Below are 12,809 nucleotides of genomic sequence, written 5' to 3' on the forward strand. Positions count from 1 at the left end.
AGGGTCTGTAATAAGATAGTCAAAGAGTTGGTGTGTAGATGCAGAAGCAAAACATAACACAGTTATGATGGGTGAGAAGAAATCCAAAACCCTGTCAGTTCTGTAAATGGGTTAGTTGGAATAGGCAGATGTTTCTGGTCTGTATTCTCTTGCCATCCTCCTATGTGCAGCACTGTGGAGTATTTTGCCTTCCAGCAACCATGTGTTGTAGAGTACTGGGACCTGTTCGTAGGTATCTGTTGTGTTCTGTTGTCCTGGGACTCAGGTTTCAAGCTGTCCTCCAAACCCACTGTTCCTTAAATGGACTCAGCAACCAGTGTAGCTTAAATAAACTGGAGCAGAGCTAAACAGTTTGCCCTAAGTCAGTCTGGGTTTGTGCATCCCAAATAGTAACCTTCTGGAATGGGGGGTTTGAAGGGTTTTTTTCCTAAAATGTGTACATTTTTTCTAGGTACGTGTGTCCATGAAACAAGATGGAGAGAAGATAGTACAGTGAAGTGGTGGACTTGTGGACAGAATGGCTTTCCTGGACAACCCAACCATTATCCTTGCTCACATTCGGCAGTCGCACGTGACCAGTGATGACACAGGGATGTGTGAAATGGTCCTGATCGATCACGATGTTGACCTGGAGAAGTTTAATCCCTCGTCAGCATATGGGGATAATGGGTCAGAACCACAGGGAAGCAATGGGGAGACTCAGGGCTATGTATATTCCCAATCAGTCGATATTACCTCAAGCTGGGACTTTGGAATCAGAAGACGATCAAACACAGGTGCGTGGTGTTTGCAGCAGCTCTGGCCTTTTGTATTCCTCTTCCCTTAGTCTGGCTTGCATGGACAAACCAGAGCGTGACTGGCTTGGTGTCTGTCAAACCTCTTTTGTAATGTTGAGGCCCTTTTATAGAAGGAGACGTAATGATTCAGTTACTTTAGTGTGCTGTCAACCGAGCTTTAATTGCTGTTTTACCTATTCCTGTACAGAGGAACATTGAGGTAGTCAGTTTTATATATATATAAAAAAATTCAAATTGTGAAGACATCAAATCTAAATCCAAAGTACATGAACAGTCTTTGATATCTCTATTGTTACTGTCTGGAGGGGTGTTAACTTTTGAACAGGATAGTTATTTTCTGAGAAAAAATCTGCCTAGTGAGGCATCAAATGTATTTGTTATAAAAGAGTGGAATGAAGTTTGATGTGAGCCAGCAAAGGGAATGATTTGTCTGTATTTTGTCTCCTGAAGTTTTATTTCTGAGAAAAACCTTGAGCTGGGGTTTAAGCTACCAAATTAGAAAGTTTAAGGGTGAACACCTTTGCAAAATGCACTCATTTTGTCGTGACTGGCAGAAAGCTCTCCCACGTGGTGTTTCATACGAGGGATATCCAGACTTCTGCTTAGACCTGAGGAATATTAAGAACAGGAATTCTGTGAGCTGAAATATCGACGAGAGGGTTGGTGTGCGGTGGTCAGTTCTAACCTCTTTTTTCTGTTCCTGTATATTTTTTTTAAAAATTATTTCTGCAGGTATTATAACACCACCTAGAGCCCAGAAAGCACCTCTGTGCTCTGCTTCACCAGGAAAACGTGTGTGGTGTTGGAGATTCTGAAATGCCTTTTACAAGTAGGAAGTTGTGAAAAGTTCCAGAAAAGGCAGGGTGCTGATCTCCTGTACTGGAGAGTGAGGTTTGGAAATCACAGATTATAGCCCAACCTGCCAGGAAGGCGTGGTGGGAATCCAGGGTGCCAGGCTGTCCTGGGGCTGGGTGAGTTCAGGGCATGGTGTAGCTCGCGAGGAAGGAGAGGCAAAGTTTGAAGATTTATAGAATTACTCCAGAAAATAATTCTGAAGGATCATTTCACCAAGGGAGCAGACTGATAGGATAATCTCCATTTGAGTTATGGATTGAAGCCATTTCGGGTGCCAGCTGGGGGCATGTTCTAAAGTCAGGGTTGGGACCCCGAGGGAGCTGATTTTCTGCCTCAGCTCTGGCATGTCAGGTGGAGAGGTCAGTGCCAGGTGATAGGTGTGGGTGAGCAGCAAAGTCCCCAGGCCCAGGAACAAAGGCTCAGCTCGTTGCTGACAGTTCATGAAACCACAACTGCGTTTGGACAGTGACATTTTTCACACCGAGAGCTTTCACTGGCTGCATGTGAGAGTGAGCCTTGAATAATTCACATTTCTAATAGGTGCTGATCATTCCGTCTGATTTGGCGCTGCTGTAGCACAGTCCCACAGTGAAATGGTCATTTGGGATCAGCTGTAGGTGGAAGAACAGGATGGAGTCAGTGGAGGTGGTGACTGTGCTCTCGTACTTTGTTTTGACAAGGGGTGGAAATATCAGACAGGATAAAAACATGCATTATTCTTGTTTCTAGTCTACAGTTTTTCCTTTATCCTTTGTTTACCTGTTAATCTGACAGATCTTTTATGATGGCTCTTTTGGGCAGAAAGGGTTTTGGAAGGTAATTTTGGGTTCAAGTATGGGCAGTAACTAGTAAAAATGTGGAGCTTTTCTTTCAGAATAAAGTATCTATGCTACAACAGTGTTTTCCCAATATTTAAACTTATGAGGAGGGATACTTCTCTCACTTCATTAAGAGGAAGCTACCTAGAGGTATTCAGGTTCTAACGTCGTGTTGGCTTAAATGGGAGATACTTCTCAAAGTCCCCGTTTGTGCTTGTACCTTAAACTGCTTGTACCTCAAACTGTACCTTTAATCTGCTTAAACTCAAAGGAGTATTTTTTTATCGGTTCCCTGGTTGACAGTTTTTATGGGGAAAAAAAAATTACTTCCTTGTCCACAATTCAGTTTGAAGACTTAAATGTAAAAGAGTAATAACATAAGGGATAGAAAGTATTTATTAACATTTTTTAATTGCTGAAAAGGCTCAGGGAAATTCAATTGTATCCAAAAATTGTCAGAGTAATTTAGCATTTTAGAATCTCTTCTACAAACCCATTTTAGTTAATGAATTATCTCAATACATCAAAATTGCTAATATATCCAGCAAATTGTTTCCTTCAGGGATCAGCACTGTTAGTTCTACTTCCCACTCTAATCTGCTTATTTTGAGTGGACACTTCATGACATCAGTGGTTTCTTAGGGTCATTGTCTTGGGTGGCTTCCATCAGGTATTTCCCCAAGGAAGTTCTTACTATTAACAAAAAAAGGCAATTTAAGTTGTTGTCTGGTACCCTGGGCTGCAAGTTTTTTGGTATAAGAACTATTTGGGGCTTTTTTTATCAACCATATTTTGAAGATGGAGTCAAAATATATGTAAAGAAATGTTATATTCATTTTAGGATTTGACTAATGTTGTGAAGATACAAATCATTTATTTTACTACCTATAAACTGTTTCAGCCTACTGAAGAAAAAGCTGTGCTAATTTATATCGCTTTGACATTTTATAATTTTCATGATTTTTAGATAAAGGATTTTATATTTAAAACTTTAATAGTCTAGTCTGAGTTCATTTATCTTTAATTTTTGAAACGGGTAGAGTAATTCATAACAGTAATTTTATTCCTGTAATGTAATATTCACTTCAGTTCATTTGTGCATTGAAATTCCTTTAAGACCGTTATTAATGATTTATATAATGAAATGTCATATTAATCACAGAAGTTTTCACATTTTATTATTCTCTTCCATGTTAATACTATCTTTATGATCTCTATTAATGTTTTATATCCTCTAATTTCAATTATAAATCAAGAACATTTTCATGTTTTTGTTGGTATTTGCTTTTCAGGGGTGCCACCTTTAAAATTTTATGACTTTTTCCCCTACATATGCAGTATAAAACATCTTTATTCATATAAAGGTAGTTAATTATGTCTTTGTTTATAGTAAACTTTCATTGACAAACTTATAGTTGTAATATTTCTTTTCAAGCTCAGAGACTAGAACGTCTGCGGAAAGAGAGACAAAATCAAATAAAATGCAAAAACGTTCAGTGGAAAGACAGAAATACTTCTTGCTCAGGTAAAAGAAAAGATCTTCTATTTTCCTACTGGCTTTATTCCTGCCTTTGATGGTTGCAGCATTTGCAGTTTGTCCTTTTCCCCTGAGCTTTCAAAGCGTAGAGGAAATGCCAATTCTTTGTGCTGTCCCGGGGGGTGCCAGCCGTGGCCACGGTGTTGATAAAGGCAGAGGAGAGGGAAAAGCATTGACACCCGGTTTGGCTCAGTGTGGCAGCCGCAGTGGCTGCTGTGGGCTCTGCACTCTGCGGCACCGCCGTGCTGTTGGCGTGTTCGTGGCCTCTGCTGGCCCGGCGAGGGCACCTGGGGAGGGCAAAGCTCTCGTGCCAGCGTGGGAGCGTGGGGACGGGAGGTGGCTCTGCTCCAGGGCGGGGAACTGGCAGGTGTCTGCATTCAAAATGCAAGATCAGTGTCTCCATGGGACTTTCCAGCCATTTCCAGCAGCATTTGGCACGCTGGGTGCGATGGAGGATTTTGTGGAGTTTACTTGTGTAGACTATTTTTGTAGCTACTTTTTTAGATAAGGTGCAAATCTTAAGAAGTAAAGAGTATATATGATCTACTTAAATGCGAGCAGAATAAATGCTGGCTTAGCTTATCTGGCCTTTCCTTGGTAAAACTATTATCACCGATTTCTCAAAAAAATATTCAATTCTATTTTTTAAAAATTATATAATTAAGTATTTGTGACTGGATGTTCTACATAGTTTAAATTGTAATATATGAAATTACAAATCTGTCTCAATTTTCCTATTTTTGGGCTCAAGCTAGTTTCTATTTCTGTTGTATTTGACACACATTCAAACCTTTGTATGGTCTGTCATGCCTACTTCTTTCAAAATTTGTGTATATCTTAATGAGGTCCCTCTGTAATCTCCCTTTTTTTGCCTAATTCCTCCTATCTCCGTGGCTGTCATTTGCACACATTTGCGGACTCCAGCACTCTTAATATCTTTTTCAGAGGAGTGAACAAAGCTGCTCACAGGAGCGGCGCAGTCGCACTAATCCTTAATTCGGTGTTCAGCTGTGTTGGATACCCCTCTTAATGCATTCTGAAATGTTTTTGCCTTTCTCCTTCTGTAAGCGGTGTTGTAGGTTTTAAAGGTTAATCTACCATAACCTCCAACTCTTTGCTCAATATTTTATAGCATCTGGCCAGTGATGATGCAAGTCTCTCTGCTGTCTCTCCTGCACACCGAACTGGCTCAGGCTCCGGGTTCCTGCGCAGCCTCTGCCGCTCCCGGGGCTCTACCACCACCTCTCCTTCCCTCACGTGCTGCCCTGCAGACAGACACCCAGCAGTCAGAGTTGTCCCCTCTGAGGAGTGTGCTGGGCTTGCAGGCAAATAGATCAGTCCCTGCCTGCTGCAGAATAGATTTAAATAAAAAAATAAGTAAGTTACATGAAAACTCCAGGCACTCGGGGTCTGTTGGCAGAGCTGATTTTCCTTCTCTGCTTAGCCACTGAGTTCTGCAGGTTTCTCCCTTTCTTGCATGAATGACAACACTGCAGCAAGGAGAAAGAGGAGCCCTTAAGGATATCCACTGTACCTTCCTCTTCATCACATGGGTGTATGAGGCTTTGTGTGTTTGGCTCCTTGAATTTGGGATTAGGGAGAAGTGTCTGTGAAAACAGCAACAAGTGGATTCCGAGGTCCTTTCCAAATGCCCAAGAATTATCAGTTAAAGGTAATACTCCAGCATAATGGTAGAGATTTTTTAAAAAACTAACAAACAGGTATAAGAGCTTGTTGAAAAACCAAAACAACATAATGGAGTTAAAGTGGCCACGTTAAAAGAGCTTAAATGAAGTTTTTTTGGTTAATTGCTGCCTCTCACAAGCCCGTTGGGGATCTCTCAGTGCCAGTATTTAGCACCTTTGCCAACTGCCTGAATTTTAAGGCAATCTGCTGATAAAAATAAATAGAGCTTTTGACCAGTTATCATTTGACAAGTTTTAATTTTACACTCTAAGCAATGAACCAACTCCCTGCAGATCAAGTGCCGGGTCATTCTGCCTTGGGAACAGTTCCATTTCCCTGGAGAAGCAAGATGGAAATCTGTGAGCTGTGAGGGAAATCCAAGTGCAGGAGTGCCAGGCTGGGCGAGCTGGGGTTGGTTCTCGGGCAGTGATTGATGGAGGTTGGGGGCTGTTGGTTCCTGGAGCAGATGTGGGAAACCTTGTCCAGATTCAGTCACAGTTCCCTGCAGATGAGACCCGTTGGTACTGATGTGCTGAAACACCCCGGGCTCTGTCCTGATTTCATTGTGGCCTTGTAGCATAAGAAGTCCTATTTTTTTAGGGTTTTTTTAAAGTATGGCTGTAAATTTGAATTGTTGTTGGAAATTCAGCTGTGCACTTTCTTCACATAAAAAGGCTTTTATGAGCCTTCACAGACCACACAAAGAACTCCTGAACTTGGATCCCTTTTGTTTTTAGAAAGCTTTTTTGTTTTTATTGTTCAGACTGTTGATCTGGAGTGGTGGTTTCAGGTTTGACATTTTTATGGGGGGAGGCCATATCCGACCTACCATGAGTGAAATCTGCAGAAATGGTTCTTTTGGCTGAGGTGTGGTGCCAGGCTGGCTGCTGGCAGCAGGGTGTCCTTGCGGTGCAGTGCTGGGCAGCATGGTGCTGTCCTGAGATGTGGCACCGTGTCACATGCTGCAGGCTGGGGGTGAAGTGTGCTGTTCATGTGTTAGCAGCTCTTTTCCTTACTGTCCCTGTTCATTTAGGAGAAGGTAGGCAAGCAGTAAGACCAGGAATGTGTCATTCTCTTGATTTTTATCTTGACCCGAGTGGATCTTATACTGATCAGTTCTATTCTCTGTGTGGGAAAAATTCACCTTTTCCTCAGCTTAAACAGGAGCAGCATTCAAACTTCTTAAGGCTTTCATATCTTTGGGCTATGAAGGAGTGGTGGTAGATCCTGCCCAACTGAAGCATTTGTTGGTTTATTTGATTTTGTGCTCCCTCCATGATGTTATCTCTCAGGGGTAAGCAGCAGCCTCTGTACATCTCCTCATACTATGCCTCTAATCTCTCTTCTCATCTGCAGCAGAGGAGCTGAGCTCACTGTTTGAAAAGAAGAATTTCAGAGTGAAATCCCCATGTTCTGGGAAGCAGTCCATCCTCTCTGTGCGACTGGAACAGTGTCCACTGCAGCTCAACAACCCCTTCAATGAGTACTCAAAATTCGACGGCAAGGTGAGTGACCAGGTGGTTTTGTCTCGTACCAGGGGTCCCCTGGCAGGGACAGGCCTGAGGCACTGCTCCTGTGCACTGACTTGTGCAAGCTCCAGTTAGACTTTATAGTGGCCATCAGGTGTTGGCAGTGGTTATCTAGAAACAAGCAAATGTGATGGTTCCAGGTTCAGTAGAACCATTTCTCCTGTTTCCATTACAAAATTCTGGACTGAGAATTAGGCTTCTCTACCTTGCTGTTTCCTTCTCCAGCAGGTTAGCGAGGTGCACCTGTATTGTGACAGAGTCCTGGGACGTCTCTCTAGAGTTGATGATGAGACCCTTTGTATAAATGATGCATTATTTGGCATTTAAAAAAAAACAAGCTTGTTCTGTCTATCCACATCACAGCACTTGCTGAATATTCCATGATTCATGTCTTTATCCTCAGTGCTCTAGTGAGTGTGGGAGAAGTTGTGGTCTGTTTTGAGGGTAGAAAACTGAAGTATCAGTAGGTCAGTATCCGAGGCAAAAAGAAGCACTAATCAATGTATTTCTGCACAAGTGCTCATTCGTGTAACACAGGGAGGAGATTGGCTGCAAACCTGGCAGGTCATGGAGGTCAGGAGACGGATCTGATACTGCTCAGACTGGGGGATAAATATCTTCCCTGTACTCCATATTGTCAAATATTTTTCTCTGTCATCAACTCTAGAACTGAAAAATAAACATTGGTGTGATGGATCGTTGTCATATTGTTCCAAAACAAGTATAAATACTCCACAGATCTGTTTTCTACTGGATTTGTTTGTGGAATCTCCTGTGGGAGGATAGAGTTTGAGCTTCATTACCATTGTGATGGAAGAATTTCATATTCAGTTAGGTGTTCTTGAAGTGGAAAGTCAGATCCGTAATTCCACTGACATTTCTAGGAGTATTTGGAATAGCTGTGAAATGGTAACCTTCAGACTTTGAAGTTCACGTGCAAAAGCTCCTCTATTGTGATTTTATATTTATTAGCATGTGGCAATTAGTGCTAACTCAGGTTTTCAAAACTCCTGGCTTCATTAATGAGCGACAGCAGCACTTTGATGCTGACAGCACCAAGAGGCCTTTTTTCCAAACTCCAGGTTTGCTGTGCTTGTGCCACGAAATTTCAGTTGGGCAAACATTTAAATGAACTCTCATGTCATGTATAGGAGAAGTAAAAACTGAAGACTTCTTTATTAAGAGAATTCTGTTGTAATTCATTCATGTTCAAGTCTTGTTTCTCAGACACTTGAGGAACTTCAGCATTTTTCCTTCCCTCTTTGACAATCCAAGCTAATCTTTACTGTATTAATAGAAATTGTAGTTGTCTGTAATGAGCATCTTAATTTTCACATATTGAAGTCAGACACATTTAGCAGGTGTTTGGTCCACTGGAAAGAAGCTGCACTCTACATGTCAGTTTGAGAGGTTAAGGAAATACCTCAGTGTCACTCAGCTGGGGTTTGCAGGGTCTGGCACGAATTATCTCAGTTGTGATCTGCAAATCAAAATACCTTCTTTACAATCCAAAACAATTGAATGGGCATTTTGTTAGAGTATAATCTCACTGTATTAATTTTAACACCATTGTTTCTATTATTCTGGTAAGTGTATCCATAGTTTGCATATAAAGTTTATTCTCTATAGTTCTGTATGTATTATGTAGTTTAAATTCTTGGCTGACCATCTGAGGTATAGAAGAAACATAGTCCAGTTGTGAGTTATTTTACTTCAGTTCTCATGTATTTTCAGTCAGTAACAAAACACCAAAACCATCGAGCTTTTAAAAATTATTTTTAATGAAATATCATATGTCTTGTATTTGTTTTTATTGATAATAGATGAGCAGTATTTCACAGAAATATAATTCTTTCAGGGAATAGTGCATGACTTATTTACATAATTAACAGAGCCATGTATCTCTGGGGGAAATGGTACATAATTGGGGAGAGGCGGGGGGTGAGGAGGGGCTGGGGGCCTAATTAAACATGTCTTAAAAACACCCTACTTAATTATGTATTTACTCAGGGGGTCACAGTGGCTCTGAAATCTTTAAGGCGATAACCAGGCCTTTTTTTTATACGTATTTGAGTTTGGTAATGCAGATTTGAGGTTGTTCAGTAACACTCATTTTTTGGTGCATGGGCAAGGCAGGAGAGCTCAGTGTTCTCCATGTCGAGCTCTGTGCCCGTGTCTGTGCTGCTCATCCTGACTGGTTTCACCACTGACTCGGGTCCCTAACTGACCTGAAATCAAATAAATCCTCCTCAGGGTCCTCCTTCCCCAATAATCCCCCTTGGATGCATTGTTTTCAGCTTACCAGTTCAAATCAGAGCATGTCATGTGCTGTAGTACCAGCCCGGCCAATGTGGGCGATGCTTACGTCTTGCAGGTGTTTCCTGCCAGATTTAGTGTCTTTTTCATAACCACTTCTGTGATTTTATGAAATAGTAAAATTTTAAAGCACTCTAATTTCTTCCTGTCCTGATCACTGCATTAATTATCAAAACAGTAGAGAATATGGCTTGTGAGATACAACTACAATGGAGGCATTCTAAGCAGCTCAGGAATCCACACAACTTGCCCCACCACTCCCCAGGACAGATTCCTGGTTTTCTGTACATTGTACAACTTCAGCTCTTAACAAAAGCCACACATACAGTAACTGCTTTCAACTCTTTGTTCAAGTTTTTCCTTAAAATAGTTAAAGTAAACCTCAGCTCTGGCACTGTGTTCATGTTTTGTAAAGCACATGGGTTGTATGTCTTCATTAATAAATCTTGTATACTCTTTTTAAGAATTTTGTGTTGAAAGAACCTTTAGTTTTTTATAATTCCTTCAGGTGTCATTGGAATAGAAAATTACTTGAAGGCTTAAGAAATCACTGGCCAAAATGATTTCTTTTGTCTGCATGCAAATTAAATTATCACCCATTTGATAAATAAATTCATGTGTATTTCTGTTTACAGGACTTGGAAAATCAAATGTTGACGGTTTATTGTTCCAGCTTGCTGAGTTTTAATAATGTTGGGGGAAAAAAGCTTCAATGTAAGACAGAGCTGAAAGTCCTATCCAGGTACCACAGGTGGCACACAGGAGTGTGTGGTGATGGCTCATTTCAGTGGCTCAGCTGACCTTCACAATGTTCAGGCAGGAAAGAGAGAGATCAAAAGAGATCTGCAGAAGAGATCAAAAATGTAAGGAAGGAATTGCTTGGCTCTAGAGTAAACTGGAGCTGTGAGGCCAAAAACCTTTCCCACAGGCAGACTAGATTTTCTCAAGATATTTTTATTTCTGCTGTCATGACTAGCTGCAAATGGAGTTAGAAGGAAGTTTAGCTTTTCTCATTTTACAGAGTTCTCTGGCGTTTGTTTGACTACTGGAGATAATTTAACTGAAAATTGGTCAGTGTAATTTTTGGCTGGACAAATGCTAAAAATCCTTTGGTGAGGAATGGTGCTTCTTTGTAGTGCCACAAGGTTTCTTGTGGCTTAATTTTGGTAATGGGTTAAAAAGCAACAATTTCTCATGTAGCAACTGTTTTAAAAATGATGCTGTAGCAAGCATGGGGGAAGGGATAATTCATGAGTGCTAATTGCTTGGCTGTTAATTTTCATAAGTGTTGATAGAAGCAGTTCCTTAAATTAAACTTTGTTTAAAATGTATCAGGGGAAATATTCCACAATGTCAGGCCCGAAGTGAAAATTAATATGAATGCTGTGGCAATTAACACGTAGTGGTTAATAGCTTTTAGCAGCATTTTGGGATGATAGTCCTTAAATACATTTTTGCATGCTGCTCTTGTTTCAGTCTTGTTTGACTGTATGTCTGCATAATCACGAACAAATGTTTTCCACAATCCCCAGTATTAAATAGCTTTACTTAAAGAAAGTAGATAAAGAACTTAAGAAAGAAGCAATACTGCTTTAATTAAAATGGAAAATGTGTAAAATAATTAATCCAGGATTAAGATCTCTGTGTGGATAAGATGCATTTTTTTATTTCAGTGTTTTGCCCCTAAGCTGAGTGAAATGATCCTCATTTGAATCCAAAGTAAGTTTGCATAGGGGTTGTTTTTAAAGCATTTGCTTATTCTGCCAGTTGTAGTGGTTTACTTGCCACCTGCACTCTGCTACCTGAACCTGGGGAACTTGTGCTGGGACACCTCCTGCTGTGGTTGTGCTGGCTTTCACTGGTGCCTGCCCCTCCACCATGCCAGTGAGTGACCAGCACTGCCCTCACTGGCACTGGCCGGCCTGGCACCAGGGGAAAGAGATTAACATTCCTCTGAAATCACAACAGTGCTTTCCCTTGGTTTTTGGTTGCATTTTATTTGGATTTCACTTTGCTGGAGAGCCAGGCCCATTGGGGCTCACACAGGGAAGGAGGAGCAGCTCTGCCCAGCAGCCAGCGGCCTGAGCCCGGCCGGACAGCTCTGCTTTGGCCAGCGGGGCTGGACCTGTCCCTGCCCTCATGGCCCGTGTTTTGGCAGGGTCAGCATGCTGGGCCATGTGGTCAGCGTGCTGGTCCATGTGGTCAGCATGCTGGTCCGTGTGGTCAGCGTGCTGGTCCATGTGGTCAGCGTGCTGGTCCGTGTGGTCAGCGTGCTGGTCCATGTGGTCAGCGTGCTGGTCCCCGTGGTCAGCGTGCTGGTCCGTGTGGTCAGCGTGCTGGTCCGTGTGGTCAGCATGCTGGTCCGTGTGGTCAGCGTGCTGGTCCCTGTGGTCAGCGTGCTGTTCCCGTGGTCAGCGTGCTGGTCCATGTGGTCAGCGTGCTGGTCCCCGTGGTCAGTGTGCTGGTCCCCGCGGTCAGCGTGCTGGTCCATGTGGTCAGTGTGCTGGTCCATGTGGTCAGTGTGCTGGTCCATGTGGTCAGCGTGCTGGTCCCCGTGGTCAGCGTGCTGGTCCATGTGGTCAGTGTGCTGGTCCGTGTGGTCAGCGTGCTGGTCCATGTGGTCAGTGTGCTGGTCCCCGTGGTCAGTGTGTTGGTCCCCGTGGTCAGCGTGCTGTTCCCTGTGGTCAGCGTGTTGGTCCGTGTGGTCAGCGTGCTGGTCCATGTGGTCAGTGTGCTGGTCCCTGTGGTCAGTGTGCTGGTCCGTGTGGTCAGCGTGTTGGTCCCTGTGGTCAGTGTGTTGGTCCCCGTGGTCAGCGTGCTGTTCCCTGTGGTCAGCGTGCTGGTCCCCGTGGTCAGCGTGCTGGTCCCCGTGGTCAGTGTGTTGGTCCATATGGTCAGCGTGCTGGTCCCCGTGGTCAGCGTGTTGGTCCGTGTGGTCAGCGTGCTGGTCCCTGTGATCAGTGTGCTGGTCCCTGTGGTCAGCGTGCTGGTCCGTGTGGTCAGCGTGCTGGTCCCCGTGGTCAGTGTGCTGGTCCCCGTGGTCAGCGTGCTGGTCCCCGTGGTCAGCGTGCTGGTCCCCGTAGTCAGCGTGCTGGTCCCTGTGATCAGTGTGCTGGTCCCCGTAGTCAGCGTGTTGGTCCCTGTGATCAGTGTGCTGGTCCCTGTGGTCAGTGTGCTGGTCCCTGTGGTCAGCGTGCTGGTCCATGTGGTCAGCGTGCTGGTCCATGTGGTCAGTGTGCTGGTCCATGTGGTCAGCGTGCTGGTCCCCGTG

At 43.3% G+C, this 12,809-nt stretch overlaps 1 protein-coding gene across 3 annotated transcripts in view; it reads left to right on the forward strand.

The window, feature by feature from the left end:
- Positions 1 to 12,809, forward strand: part of MAPKAP1 (MAPK associated protein 1) — an 84,373-nt gene that overhangs the window by 8,999 nt on the left and 62,565 nt on the right. For all 3 annotated transcript variants that reach the window (XM_032131148.1, XM_032131151.1, XM_032131149.1), the window contains exons 2-4: positions 452 to 776; positions 3,906 to 3,995; positions 7,050 to 7,198. In XM_032131148.1, coding sequence (XP_031987039.1) covers positions 518 to 776; positions 3,906 to 3,995; positions 7,050 to 7,198 — 498 coding nt within the window. In that variant the 5' untranslated portion in view covers positions 452 to 517. The remainder of the gene's footprint in view (positions 1 to 451; positions 777 to 3,905; positions 3,996 to 7,049; positions 7,199 to 12,809) is intronic.

Source organism: Corvus moneduloides, chromosome 21, assembly GCF_009650955.1.
Source record: "Corvus moneduloides isolate bCorMon1 chromosome 21, bCorMon1.pri, whole genome shotgun sequence".
NCBI classification, from domain to species: Eukaryota; Metazoa; Chordata; class Aves; order Passeriformes; family Corvidae; genus Corvus; species Corvus moneduloides.